General features: G+C 37.0%; 2 protein-coding genes across 2 annotated transcripts in view; both read right to left on the bottom strand.

The window, feature by feature from the left end:
* LOC133847100 (TWiK family of potassium channels protein 7) overlaps positions 1-8357 on the bottom strand; it is a 31732-nt gene extending 23375 nt beyond the window's left edge. The window contains 1 exon segment of the mRNA XM_062281892.1: positions 7804-8357. Within this exon segment, the coding sequence (XP_062137876.1) occupies positions 7804-8037 (234 nt within the window). The 5' untranslated portion in view covers positions 8038-8357.
* A 415-nt stretch (positions 8358-8772) lies between these two features.
* On the bottom strand, positions 8773-13099 carry LOC133847867 (hepatoma-derived growth factor-related protein 2). Its single transcript, XM_062283137.1, is given in 6 exon segments — positions 8773-9802; positions 9878-10787; positions 10789-11177; positions 11235-12425; positions 12487-12522; positions 12593-13099. Coding segments are annotated over 6 exon segments (2703 nt in total). The 5' UTR covers positions 12687-13099; the 3' UTR covers positions 8773-9719.
* Between the last annotated feature and the right edge of the window lie 1391 nt (positions 13100-14490).

The raw sequence follows: 14490 nt of genomic DNA, 5'->3' as shown, positions 1-14490 counted from the left end.
GGACGGACGGACATACAGACAGACACACAGACGGACAGACGTACATGGCTAGATTGTCTCGGCTGTTGACGCTGATCAAGAATATATATACTTTATAGAATGCTATATTTGGTATATTTATATAGTACTGCATTCAAAAATACTATATAGTACAAAATATACCAGATTGTCAGGCAAACCAGCTAAAGACCGATTGTGAATAAATTTTTTGAATAACTTTTCAAATTTTATCCGATCACAAACAAATTGTAAGGAACCATAAAACCTGTACTTATTATTGTTTGTGCCAAAAATTTACTCTAGCTTCAAAATGATTTGTTATTTTTCAATTAATTCAATTTAAAAGCATTCAAAGCTCACAAATTTACTCTGCTTATTTTATTATTATTTATCGGCTTTGGTTATTTCATAAACAAAATCTAAATATAAATGAATTTAACTACTTTATATTATTATTTAATTTTTTAAAAATCTGTTCTAAATAAATTACATTTCATAACTAATAAGTAATATAGTATTAAATAAATAGTAATAAATAAATAATTATTAAAAATACAAATTTGAATTTATTTCGCTAAACAGTTTTTCATATGCACACCAGACTTTAAGCAGCCTTAACTTTGGCGAGCTTAACATAAATACTATACGATACTTTGAAAGCATCCTCCTCATAAATATGCATCTTTATCTATTGAATTGTAAGCGCATTCCAAGCGGTCAATCAGCATAAAGCCAGAAACTATTTTGTATGCAATAAGCAGGAATTTGCATTTGGCATAATTTGCGCATTTAAAGTTTTGTGTGGAACTGCGCCAAAAAGTAGGCAACGAATGAAGGAAAGGAAGAAGGAAAGAAAGCGACACACAATAACAATGTCACTATGACCGCTTGTCTGTCACACGCTTAATGCGCGCCTGGCGTGATTTCCTGTCTATCTCTGTGTGTGTGTGTGTGTGTGTGTCTTGGTTTTTCTTTCATTCTTTTTTTATGCTCGCCATTTTGGTCAAAATCAAAACGTAAACATCCGGAACGTGGCCGTGCCTAGTTCCTGCCCGAAATTGGCTTAATATAAAATCATGTCTGCCTGCGCCTGGATGGGCTTACTTAATCAGATAACAAACACTCACCCAGAGAGAGAGAGAGCGAGAGAGAGGGGGAGAGATACACACACACACACGCATCTATTTTGGCTCGAGGTTTGACTACTGTCGTCTAATTGCCTTTTTGGCCAACAACTTAATTCATTTGGCTTTCGCTTTCGCTTTTGCTTTTGGCCCGCTAAGGTGACACACGCATCCAAGCATTTGACAAAGCGAATAATTCACGTGATTCGCGTGAATCGATAAAGTTGCGCGATTTACAATAGAAACGCCTCAAACTCTGCACAGAACACACACACACAGTCACACACACACACTCTCACACAACATATGCTAATTAAAATGATTTATAGACAGTTTTCCCACCCCGAAGACTCGTTTTTTTGCCATATGGACGAGTCTTTTGATATTTGAGCTGTGGCAGCCACCCACTTGAAACCCAAAACATTTACTCCGCTCTCTCGAGTTGAGCAACAACAACAAAAAAACGAAAAAAAGAAAGGGGCAAGGAAGAGTGTCTTAATTAATAAATAAACTTTCTACGCCGTTGACAGCCACTAAAAAGGGGAACATAAAACAGATAAATGTCGATTGTTTCATGGACAAAGTTGTCTGGCAGCCAGTTGCCAGTTGCCAGAGCTCAAGCAATTAAGTCTCCGGCGCACGTATTCCACAAAACGTTATCAACCGACAATTCGCTCGAGACAAATTAGACAAGATGCGATACGGTTTTTATATAGCACTTGAAAAGAAACGTTTAGCGGCATCAAAATAAATAAGAAGCGAGTGGGTACAAATTATGCCAAATCAAGTTCAAATGCAGACTTAAAGTAGCTTTGAATTTTTGAAGCAAAGGAAAGATAAGTTGAGATTATTTTAAAACAAGTAAGAAAGCTACAATCGAGTGTGTGAGATACCCGCTACCTATTTTGAATGAAAGCAAAATATTGCGGTATTATTTTCAAAATATACCAAAATACTATAAAAATACTAAAAATATATTAAGTGGTATATTTGGTATATCGATATAGTACACCATTCAAAATATACCATAGACGGTAAAATATACCAGATTGTCAGCCAAAGAAACTAAGACCCCTAGTAAGTAAGCGGAAGTGGGCGTGGCAAAAATTTGAAACAAACTTGATCTGCGTGCAAACATAACAAATGCTGTCGAAAAAAAATTATAGCTCTATCTCTTATAGTCTCTGAGATCCAGTGTTTCATACGGACGGACGGACAGACGGACAGACACACAGACGGACAGACGGACATGGCTATATCGTCTCGGCTGTTGACGCTGATCAAGAATATATATACTTTATAGGGTCGGAGATGCCTCTTTCTACCTGTTACATACATTTCCTTCTAACCTATGGGTAGCAGGTATAATGAGATAGTCATTAAATTGAATTGAAAATATTTCAACATTATCAAATGGAATATATTTTGCATTTGAATAAATATTTAAAATACATAATGCTCCGAAGTAACAATCGGTGATTTAATATATATATATATATAATAATTGTATTTAATTAATGAACTCAAGCTGAACTAAAAATAAATGCATAAGCAGAAAACTGTATTAGAAATTAGACGAATAAGCTGATATAAAATTGTTTGAAGGAAGAAAACAAAAATGTAAACCATTTTTAAAATTGGAGAATACTGCAATTTATCACTTAAGAAAATGTCTAATAAAATTTAAGTATAATAAAACTTCATTAGAATAATAAAACAAGTATAGTGTTTTTAAGGTGTCAAACTGCAATTTAGAAACATTTAACTACAAAGTTTAAACTAAATTAAATAATATGCAGAACATTTCGCTACCTTTATAATATTTATAAGTTCCAAAACTCCATTCAAATTCATAATCAAAGGAACAAATTTTAAATTATGAACAAAATTGGTGAACAGTACAATAAATGGCACATGAATTTGAAGTGAAAATTTGAATAAAATTCAAATATAATAAAACTTCATCACAATAATAAAAAAAAAAGTACATTTTTGTAAATCAGCAAAACTGCAATTTCATTGCATTTAACTACGACTTCATTAAAAAGTAATATATAAGTAGAACATTTCACTATTTTTGTAATTTTCATAAGTTTTGAAATTCAATTCAAAAAAGAACTAAGAAAGCTACAGCTATAGAATGTGCTCGACTGTGAGATACCCACTACCCATACTGAATAAGATCAGCTCAGTATTATTCTTATAATATACTGAATTAATAAACTGCAAGAATACTAAAATATATCGGATGCTACATTTAGTGTACATATTTATATATTATATTTTTATATAATACTGCATTCAAAAAATACCATAGGTCACAAGATATACCAGATCGTCAAATACTTTTTTTTTTTCAAAATATACCATACAATACTTAATATACTAGATTGTCAGCCAATGTAATTGCAGTAGACCTATTTTTCCATACAAAAGTATTTCTTAAAAGTGATTTTACAATTTTTATCTGACTGCAACCAAATTCTCAGGATGAATAAAGTCTACAAAGATAGTTATAGAAGTTAGTTTTTGGTATATAAAATAATATAAGAAATATAATATATAATAATATACCGAAAACTAACTTCTACTGGATCGTATATATATAAATGTAAAATCAATTACAAAATTGTAGAACAGCGCAAAAAACGAAATAAAAACATAAAGTGGAACTTTAAATAAAATTCAAAGTATATTTTTAAGTAAAAAATTGAAGCAGAGTTCAACATAAATCAACAAGCAAATAAATGTATATCACGTATATAGAGTTGAAAGTGATAAAGCGAAACCCTTTGCCAGAACACTCCACTTTCCCCGCGCCAAGTCAATTTACGAGTATATGCGTTGGCTATTTTAGGATGCTGCTAAGCTCGCGCACAATTCAATTGAAAGCGTTTAGCAGGACATAATGCAGAAGAAGAAGAAGGACGCGCAAGTCAATCAAGGTCGCTATGGCAGCTGCATTTGTATCCGGTGACATTCGCACGAAATTCGTACGTTTCCCAGATGATTTCCGGTCAGCAGTTGACGCAGAAGTTAACAAATCCCCCGCCGAAGCACATCCTGTTATTTGAAACGCAATATGCGAAAGGATGTATGTGTGTGTGTGTGTGTGTGTGTGTGAGAAGGATGTGTGAGTGTGTTTTGCTGTCGTTGTTGCTGCTTCTCTTCTGATTCTGCTGCTGGCATGCGATTCATTTCCGTTTCACTTGACAGCTGGCACTCGAACTCTAATGCTCTAAGCTGCGACAGCTGCAGCGATGTCAGCTTGAGAGTGAATGCAAAGTGAGTGCACTATGAATGCACTCTGGGGTTCTGTCCGTCTGATGGCTACAAACGTTTAGCAGATTTACACACAGATTACGCATACGCCACGTATCACCCCCCACAAAAAGCAGCACAAAACCAAAAAAAAAAAAGATGAGGCCACATTTTATTTTTGTGTGCTTCGTGTCTCGGCCTGGTCAGTTAGTTCATAATGAGCCGCCGAGAAGAAAATTCGAAAAGTCAGCTGCCGGCCAAACATAAAATAAATGCTCACAATTCGATTTAATATTGAATTCAAAAATGTTGTTCGACTATTTGATGAGCAATTTGGCAGCGAAGTGCGCGTAATTGGCCAACATGTGCTGCGACTAGAACAAACTACGAATACGAATTCGAGTACTCGTAATCGTAATCGTAATCGTATGTGATTCCCATTGCTATGGCCCATTTTTTGATTAATTCGTGGCAATTGTTCAAGCATTCACAGTAAAAGCCTCTGCTCTGCTCTGATGAGGTGTTGACTGCATGGCAAAACTCTTTCGCTCTCGCTCAATTGTATTTCAACTGATTCGCCAACACACACACGCACACGCATTTCGTATTCGTGAATAATGATAAATGAATCATCCCATTCAGCAAATGATTCGTAACTGAGAACTCAACATAAATATCAGACAAGAATTTGCGGCCTTGAATCTTTCGATTATCTCTCTTTCTCTCATACATACCTACGAAATGAATGATAGTTATTCATTTGAATAGCAAAGTGAATTAATACTTAATTAACAATCTTAAGTGCATTCGCATTATCCAAATCCAAACGCCAATGAATGCGTAGCAAAACATAATACAAATACCTAATATTCGCAAATTCAAATGCATTCACAATGTTCCGAAATTTATTTCGTTTTTATTAGCGCAATTTATTAGCTTTCATTTGAGTAAAAGTGATAGAAACGTAAATAAGATGCTTTAGTTTCTTTTTTTTTTGAGTTTATTATTATTCGTATTGCATTTGCATTAAAATTGCTATTAAAACTTTTGTATCAACATTATATACCAAATAGTAAACTGCTAATTGTATTTTAATATGCATTAAAAATGCTTTCAAAATTTTGTATAATCATTACGCATTCAATTTTGCCATAAAATTGCTATTAAAACATTATAAAAATTTCATATTTATTTCCTCAGCCTTTTCCCTAGAATTCACATTAAAATTTTAACTAAAATATGTACTATATATAACAAATATGAATTTATTATTGAGTAAATAATAACAAAGGCTGATTTTCGACTTTCGATTTGCATTTTTGTACATTCAAAGCTCAGCAAATTTTAATTGAATATTAATATAAAATATATTTTTAATTTACTAACTACAACTAAACAAAAAAAGAAGGAATTTGTGACAAATTAAATTGTTTCAAAACCAAAATTATCAATTTTCGCAAAATTTGAAATGATTATTTAATAAATAATAACAATTTTATTATTTGCTATACTAACTAAAACTATAAAAATTGTGGCACAATCGCAAAACTATTCCGAATTTTGAATTGAATTGTTTTAAAATAGAATATCAATATAAATTAAAATATATATTTATTAAAAATAAAATAATCAATGCTCAGCAAATTGGTATTTTTTATTTAGTAAAAAAATGTTAATGAAATATAATGTCAAAATCACAATATTATTTCTGTTTTTTGAATTGAATTATTTTGAAATTTAATATAAATATAAAAAATAATAAATAGTAATAAAATAGAATTGACAACATTTATCAAAATTGAGTTGTTTATTAATATTGAATATATTATTTGCTGAACTAACAAGAACTAAAACAAATTGTGGCAAAATAACAGAAATATAAAAAAGTAATTTCCGAATTTTAAATTAAAGTGTCTTAACCTTAATATATATTAATAAAATAGAATGCTGAATGTTTAGCAAATTTGAAAATTGTGACAAAATAACAAAAATATAAAAAATGACTTTTCAAAATTCAAATAAATTGTTCTAAAATATGTTTATTTAAAAGAAAATTATAAATATTCGGAAAGTTCAAATTGATTATTCAATAAATAATATTAAAGATTGTAACCAGAACGTATTTCCTACTTTTAAATTGAATTCTTTTAATATATAAAATAGATATAAAATATATATATATTAACAAAAGAAAAGAGAATTTATTCTCAGCAAATTTGAGTTGATTATTTAGTAAGTTATATTTATTCATTTTCGTTTTTCGAATTAAATTTGTTGTATGCTCAAAAAATGTAAATTGATTATTTAGTAAAAATCAGAAAAATACTTCAGACTTTCGAATTGAATTGACAAATGAATTGTGAAGCGTGAAGCAACAACTGAAATTGACATGGAAAGTTGAAACAATGCTTTGACAGTTTAAAGCAAAACAAATAGAACAAAACAAAACAAACAAACACACACACACACAGAGTTGACATTTAATTTGCACATTGCGTGCGCGAAGAATTCCCAACTGGCTTAAGCATCGCAGAAGAAGAAGAAGAAGAGGAAGAGTAAGAAGAGGAAGAAGTAGTTTGACACTGTTTTGGAGCATGGCGAGCAGCAATTTCAGTTTCAGTTTAAATTTGACCAAAGTTTATTTATGGCATTACACGATGGCAATAACAAATGTCGCACAGACATGATAACCGCTCATATGTCAGTGTTGAGTCGAAGCAAGTCCACAATTAACGCGGCTAATGGAAGAGCAAAGAGCAAAGAGACTGCAGTTGGTGGTGGAGCATGGAACATGGAACATGGATGCAGTCATGGATTACGCTATCGATGATGATCGGCAAGAAACGGCGACGTCATTGGCAAAAATGTAAATGTTTAGACAAAACTATTCAAAACTTGTCTAAAATACAAACACACACACACACACACACACACAGAGGCACACTGCGGTCAATGATGCAGCGCGTCTAGTCGAGTCCAGGCGACTGGAGATGAATATGAATATATATGTACTGTACACAAATATATATGAAATATGCGAAATTTAATGTGCGGGGGCGTTACGGCTGTGTGTGTGCTGCACTTGCGGGGAGGGGGGCGTGGCAATTACGGTCGGCACTTAAATGTACCGCCTGGTTTTATGTCTTAATTATGAGCTAATTTTTAGTATGCGGTATTGCCAGTGCAATAAATTTTCACGTTGATTTTACGCGCAAACACAAACAAAAAAACCACAACAAAAAAAACTACATTCAATTCCAGTTTCAAGTTCTCATTGTTTCTTTGTAAAATTCGAAAATTCTATCGCTAATTTTGTTATTTTTTCTTATGCAAATGATTTGTTTGCGAGGCGTGTTTCGTGTGTTGTCGAGTTCTTGTCGTTTGTTGATTGTTTTCGTTGTTTGTTATTGTTGCTTACCAATCCGCCCACGCCGCAGTAGATGGACAGCGAGACAAGCAATCCGATGTGATTTAAAGCCGATTTCCATTTGAGCGACTGCCAGCAGGCAGCGCTGCGACTGCACAAGCCACCGCCACCGCTCTCAACAGCCTCGACACGGCGATCGAGATGCTTCAGCTTCTCCAGCAGCTCTGTGTTGGCCTCATCCTGTGAATCGTAGTCGGCTGCCGATCTTGCCGCCTTCGTGGGCATTGCGATCGTTTTTCTACGTGCACTTTCTGTATACTTTTTCCAATATTATTTTCGCTTCCTTTTTTTATTTTGATTTTGATTTTTTTTTTTTTGGTTTTGGTCCCTTTAAATTGCAGGCGACCTGCGCCTCCCGCTTAAGCTGTCTGCAAGCATTTTCAGCAAATTTGTAATATTGAATTTTGTGCTCGAACAAATAAATAATTTAAACACGCGCCAAGTGTCCCGTTCCGTCACGAAATCGCCCGATTAAGCCAAGAGGGCCAAGCAAAACAACCGCACTCGACGACGGCCAACGAGGCGTATGAGCAATCGCCCAGCAATAACATTGCTAACGCACTGTATTAACATTACCCGCAGCCTAACAGCGCTATCGCACTGCATTAACAGCGCCAGCATTGCATTAACAGCGCCAGCTCTGCATTAACAGCGCCATTTCGAGTCTAACAGCATCGCAGGCCCTTGAGCGCTGTTAAGCGTGCGCGCGCTGTTAAACATAACATGAATGGAATTTAAACGAAAGCAACATTTTAGTGTCAATGCAAAATTGCTTTTAAATTGAAAATTATTTCAATACTTAGGCAACTGTTGATGAGTAAAGAGTATTCTAATTTTTTAATTTTCTATAATAATAATAATACATTTTCAACCAAAGTTTTCAGTTGAGAACATGAGATCTCATATTATTACTATAAAAAAAAGAATACCAATACAGTATTTTAATAAAAAGCTGTCAAAGTTTAGTCTATCCATTTACATATCGACTTTTATTTATTAAATAATACATCAATTAGATTTACAGCTTCTTCGTATTGTAAATTCTAAGTCAGAGCAGTTACAAGTTAATTTTTATCCTTTCTTATTTCTGTGTAGTGATGATGTGTGTGTGTTTGTGTCTGTGTGTCTGTGCAGCGATATAAACTAACTGAATGTGTGTGTGTTTGTGTGTGTGTGTGTATGAACCGTGCTCGATTTTGTAATCTGCAATATTGTGTCAAGAGCTCGGCGGACTAGAGCTGTGTGTTCATGGAAGTGAGCGAAGTTTAAGAATAGCTCTCGAGTTACTCTACTCTACGCCCACAAACCAACCAAGCGAAATACTTGAACTTCCTATACTTCTTTTCCCAGTATAAATGAGTAATTTTGTTGTACACATCAATCACTGAGTTCAGCACCCATAGTGGGCAATCATTATTAAATATATAAAACAATCAAAAATTTCATTTAGATATACTGTTTCAGTGCGCTGAGTGACTAACGTTGAAGTTATATAGTTAATGTAAAATAAAAAAAAAAGAAAACATTTCAAAAACAAAGGAGACAAACAATTTTCCAAAAATACTTATATACGAAAACTAACATAGTTGAACTATATAACTAATTCTGGAGACTTTCTGATATTATATTATAAATATAACACCCAAAATATGGCGATAGAGTTGTGATGGATGCTGCGTAAGAGTGTCAGATAGATTGCCAGAAATATACTCGATTCAGAGCGAGACAGAAAGATGTGAAAGCGATGGAGAGTATGTTAATATGTGTATGTGTATGTGTTTGTGTTTGTGTTGTCTGTTCTATGCTTAACTTTGTTGTTTGTTTGACACGTTCTTTTGCTTATGTTTTTCTTTGCCATTTTACTTTAGTATTTTTTAAGCTGCCTATAAGACTTCACTTGACTTGACCTAAGACTCTAACAGTTTCATAATATCATCCGGAGTATCTCTGGAGTTGGCATTACGGCTGTTGCTCATTTGATAGTCTGGCTCTGTATAAAAACAAAAACAAACAATAAAAATAGTTAGAAATCATTGAGAAAGGCAATAAATTTGAGAATACGCACCAACAAGCTGACCCAGCTCATCGACATCCAGATTGGGCATTTCATCCAGTGCCGAAAATGTCTCTTGTCCCAAACTAGAACCGCTGGCCACCACTTCGCTGCCATTGAATATGTTATGCTCTTGATCTTCTTCCTGCTCCTGGCCCTGCTCCTCCTCGCCCTTGCCCTCGCCCTCTCCCTCTTCCTCATCCTCCTTTTGCTGCTTTTGTGTGGCGGCAACTGAGGATGATGAGGGTGACATCAAGTCATCCGCCAAATCGGACGGATCCACGCGCAGCGGTGTCGGCACATCATCCTCATTTATCTCGATGTGTTGGGCCGACTTGAAGCTCGCATTTGAATCGGGCGACTCTAAGCGTAGATCGCGATCGCGATCGCGTCGTTGGGTGAGGGAGAGACAAGGTGAGTTGAGCGTTAGATAGCGTTCATCTTCAAGTGAGGTTTGTATCTCCAAAATGTCATCAGTGGTAACATCCAGCGATGCCGGCGATAGCAAATCACCTTTTGACTCGGCTTCTGATTTTGTCGTCGTTGTCGCCTTCACCGTCGTCGTCGTCATCGTCGTCGTCGCCGTCGTCTTCAGTTTGTCTTCGTCCTGCTGTGGGTTAGTATCCAGCGACTTGTCATCCGACTTCACTGTGGGCAACTCGGGCTTGGCCTCGTCATCTTCGTCGCTGTGCAGCTGCAACGGCTGCTCCAGCAGCTCTTCCTCATCCTCTTTCATATCTTTTGTGAGGAGCTTTGCGTCGTCCGCCTTCACTTCATCAGCAGCCTTATCCTCCTCATCTTTGTTCGCCACTGCCACTTTAGTTGTTTCCCCATCTAGTTCCCATTGCAGCTTCTCCAGTTCCTGTTCCACGGCATCAATAGCAGTTTCAATAGCAGCAGCTTCTTCTTCTGCTGACTCTTTAGCCACAACAGCATTTTCTTCGTCTAACGTTTCGCTTTTTTACTGACGTCGCAGCTGCTGTCCCTGCCTCTGGCTCCTCTTCGTCTGTTTCAACAGCCAGCGACTTTGCTGTTGTCTCTGCCAAAGGTTCTGAGGCTTTGTCCCTTGAGCGTTTAGCGGCAGGTTTTGGATGTTCAGTTGGCGGTTTGACATCGCTAGCGCGCTTCGCTAGCCTGACATCTCGACTGGACTTGGTCGCAGGCTCTGGCTCGACTGCATCTGCATCGTCATCGTCATCATCATCTTCATCGCTGATGGTGGTGGTGGTCGTGACGCGTTTCACAGTCGGATTTGGAGTGCCAGAGCGACGCACGCCCGACTTTGTCGGATGTTCAGGTAATTCATTCGGCACTGCAACAAAAAAGAAAGTTAAGCCATAATATTGTAATCTGTAACTGTTCAACCTACCTATGTACTCATCGTCTGCATTCGCATCCTGGCTATCTTCGATGCTTAAGCTCGCCAGCCCAGAGACTGGCACACGCAACGAACGCTTCGATTTGCCGCTGCGCTTACCACCGCGTCCATTGCAGCTGCTGCCGCTGGTGGCACGCGAACGTTTTGTGGCGCTGTCGCATTGTGTTGGTGTTGTTGTTGCTGTTGTCGCTGATGCTGCTGACAAGCGGGGCAACTCAATGTCTTCCACCACATTGCCTGTGGCATCCACACGCTGCAGACGCGTTGGCACCGTTCGCGTGGACGATGCTGAGGAGGATTTGCGAGGACTCATGCCGAAGATTTCGACAGCTTCGCTAAACGATACCGATAAATTGGATTTCGATTTGCGTTTGTTCGACTTGTTGCCGCTGCTGGTTGCTGCATTGATGTTGCTCTGAATATTGGGGGAATGTTTGAGGCGCTTCACAATCACAACGCAGTTGAAGAAACGTTTGCCATAACGCTTAATCGTTTTCTTGCTAACAAAGCCGGGCACATTGGGTCGCCGCCTGGTTTTCGTTGTTGTGGTGGTGGCCACTTTTGAGGGTGACTTACTTGGTGTGCGAGCTGGCGGCGTTTGGGCGCGCGTGAATTTTGTTAGCTCGCTGTGCTTATCGCCGCCATTCGGTCGCAACTTGATGTGCACTTTACTCGAACTCAGCCTGGACTTTTTGGGCGGCGATACCGAATGTTTTTGCTGTTGTTGTTGTTGTTGTTGTGACGTTGTTGTTTCGTCAGCGCGTCGCTTGCGAGGTCGTCCACGTTTTGGTGGCGACGGCGTCGTCGTTGTCATCGGTCGATGTGCTTCGATCTCGTCATGAGTAAGGCGCTTGATGCGCACAACACACTGTTTCAGTGGCAACCCAGATGAAACTGTTGGTGTAGACTTTGTTGCAGCTTCTGTACGCGACCTCTTGCGCTTCGTCGGTGGCTGCACGTCTGCAAACATTTTTTGTTGAGCCTTGGTCTTGGGCGGCAACGGCTGCAACAGCTCACCATCATTATCCACCTCCATCTCCACCTCGTCCGCATCCCCGTCCGCATCCGCATCGAGTAAATCGCTGTCTGGTTTCTCTGTCTCGTCGTTCTCCGACTCATCCATCTTTATCTGCACGCTGGCTACCGCTTGTCTTATGGCCGCATCCTCACTGTCATCATCATCTGCACATGATTAAGCATTTTAAATGATGTTGTATTCTATTATTAATTCATGTAACTTTACCTAATGCGGTGTCTAGTGGCTCATCACTTGTTATACCTACAAAATGTATGCAAATGAAATGTCATTAAATATTTTGCGAGCTGCTTGCAACATTGCCACACGTTACCTCTGCTGTCCTCATCCGTATCCTTGGCTGCTGTTGAACGTTCTCGAATGTTTTTTGGTGGCGGCGCTGCGCGCACCATATCAAATAGATCCATTATTTTTTTGCAATTACTTCGACACACACATCGACGACAACGACAACGACAATAACAACAACAGCAAGGAACTCGAAAAGCGCGAAAAATACACTCGCGCAATTTTCTTATTGGTGGCGCGGCGAGCGGGGTGAATGGCAAGCCGGCGGCAGGCGCACCAGAATATAAAATAACAAAACACACGCACTGCAAATTTTTGTGTGTTGCTTGGTGCTGAATTAAACAATTCGCGATTCTTTGCTCTCACCACTGGCGTTGTGTTTCAAATTTTCAATGTTGCACATCCGTTGCGGCATTCACATAGATTTTCTGTAATAAATTTGCACGCACACAAAAAAAAAACACAAGCATGAAATAATATAACGCGGATTTCCGAGCAGAGTGCACACTGAGTGACTGAGAGAGGGAAAGAGAGAGCGACAACGACGCCGCTGCTACCGCCGAGTAGCGATGTAAAATGTATTCAAGACAGCTATCGATGCAGTAGCTATATCGATTAATAACTGTTGCGGAATCAAATTCGCAAATAATATGAGCTTTAATTTTTTAGTATTTAGTCTGCCCGGTCAGTTTTTATTGAATTGAGTTTTATTAATCAACTATACAAATGCTATAGTAAGCAGCCTTCTGATTTTGCAGCATTATTTAATTTGTATTTAGTTTTTAAAAATGTTTCCTTGGCTTGCCGCACGTCGATCACTTATCGATAAATGCCAAACGACATTTTGGATGAATGCAGAAAAAGTGATGTGCGTCGAGATAGCCCCGCAACTTTAGCGTCACATATCGATAAAAAAAAAATATCGGCTAAAAAAAACTTTTTATTTTCGTCTTTTTACTTAAATTAAAAAAGTTTAAATGTAAAACAATAGAAAATTAAATTATCCTTCTATTAAATCTATGTTCGTCAAATTTCGTGCAGTATTTATGCACTAAAATCGTGAATGAAAAATTGGGGTAGCAACATTTTTGCCAATATCTCGGCTTTGACGAGTTATCTGCCAAATCTGCTTATGACAAGTTATAGAGTATTGTTTTATAAATATACCCTCAAAAAATCATTAATTTATCCTAAGTCGTTTTGAGATATTTCATGAAAAGTAGGATAACCTCAGCTCCAGCCCCATACAAAATTAGCACAAAAAATCAATGTTGCCGATTAATGACCATAACTTTTTTTACTTCCTTGTCGGCCATAGCGCACATTATACTTTCGTAGATACAACTATAAGGAAGATATTTAGCAATTTTGGTTCAAATCCTTTGGGCTGTTTTTGAGAAAATTTACCTTTTTTTCTAACCCGCAAAAACAAGTTCATTTCGCAGGTGTATCAAATAACTGGAACCAGCGTGGAACCAGTCAATGTTAAATAACACCATTTGGACTTTAGCGGGATTTCTAATTCTTGCAGAAAATAACTAAATGAATCAACTATAACTATAATTTAAAATTACATTTAAATACTCTATTTACATATATATTGCTATGTTAAAATTAATAAATATACGCAATTTTATATTCTTATTTAAATCGTAATTTTGCAGTTTACTTGACCACTGTTAGCGGCAAAACGCTATGTTAACGCTATCATCAAATTATTCTTCATATTTGCAGAACTTGTGGGCCATATCGCTCTATTTCATTCTATTCAAATCAAATAGACAAATATTTTGCTTTTTGTTTTATTAAAATCGGTATAGCCGATTTCGGGAAAATTCAAATTTTGTGATTATTGCGAAAATTACAAATCAATTTCAATTTGGCATGGCAACGCTTAACATCTGCGAAGCTAGTAAAAAGTTA

This window comes from Drosophila sulfurigaster, chromosome X, assembly GCF_023558435.1.
Source record: "Drosophila sulfurigaster albostrigata strain 15112-1811.04 chromosome X, ASM2355843v2, whole genome shotgun sequence".
Taxonomy (NCBI): Eukaryota; Metazoa; Arthropoda; class Insecta; order Diptera; family Drosophilidae; genus Drosophila; species Drosophila sulfurigaster.
This window is presented reverse-complemented; position numbering and strand designations above follow the sequence as displayed.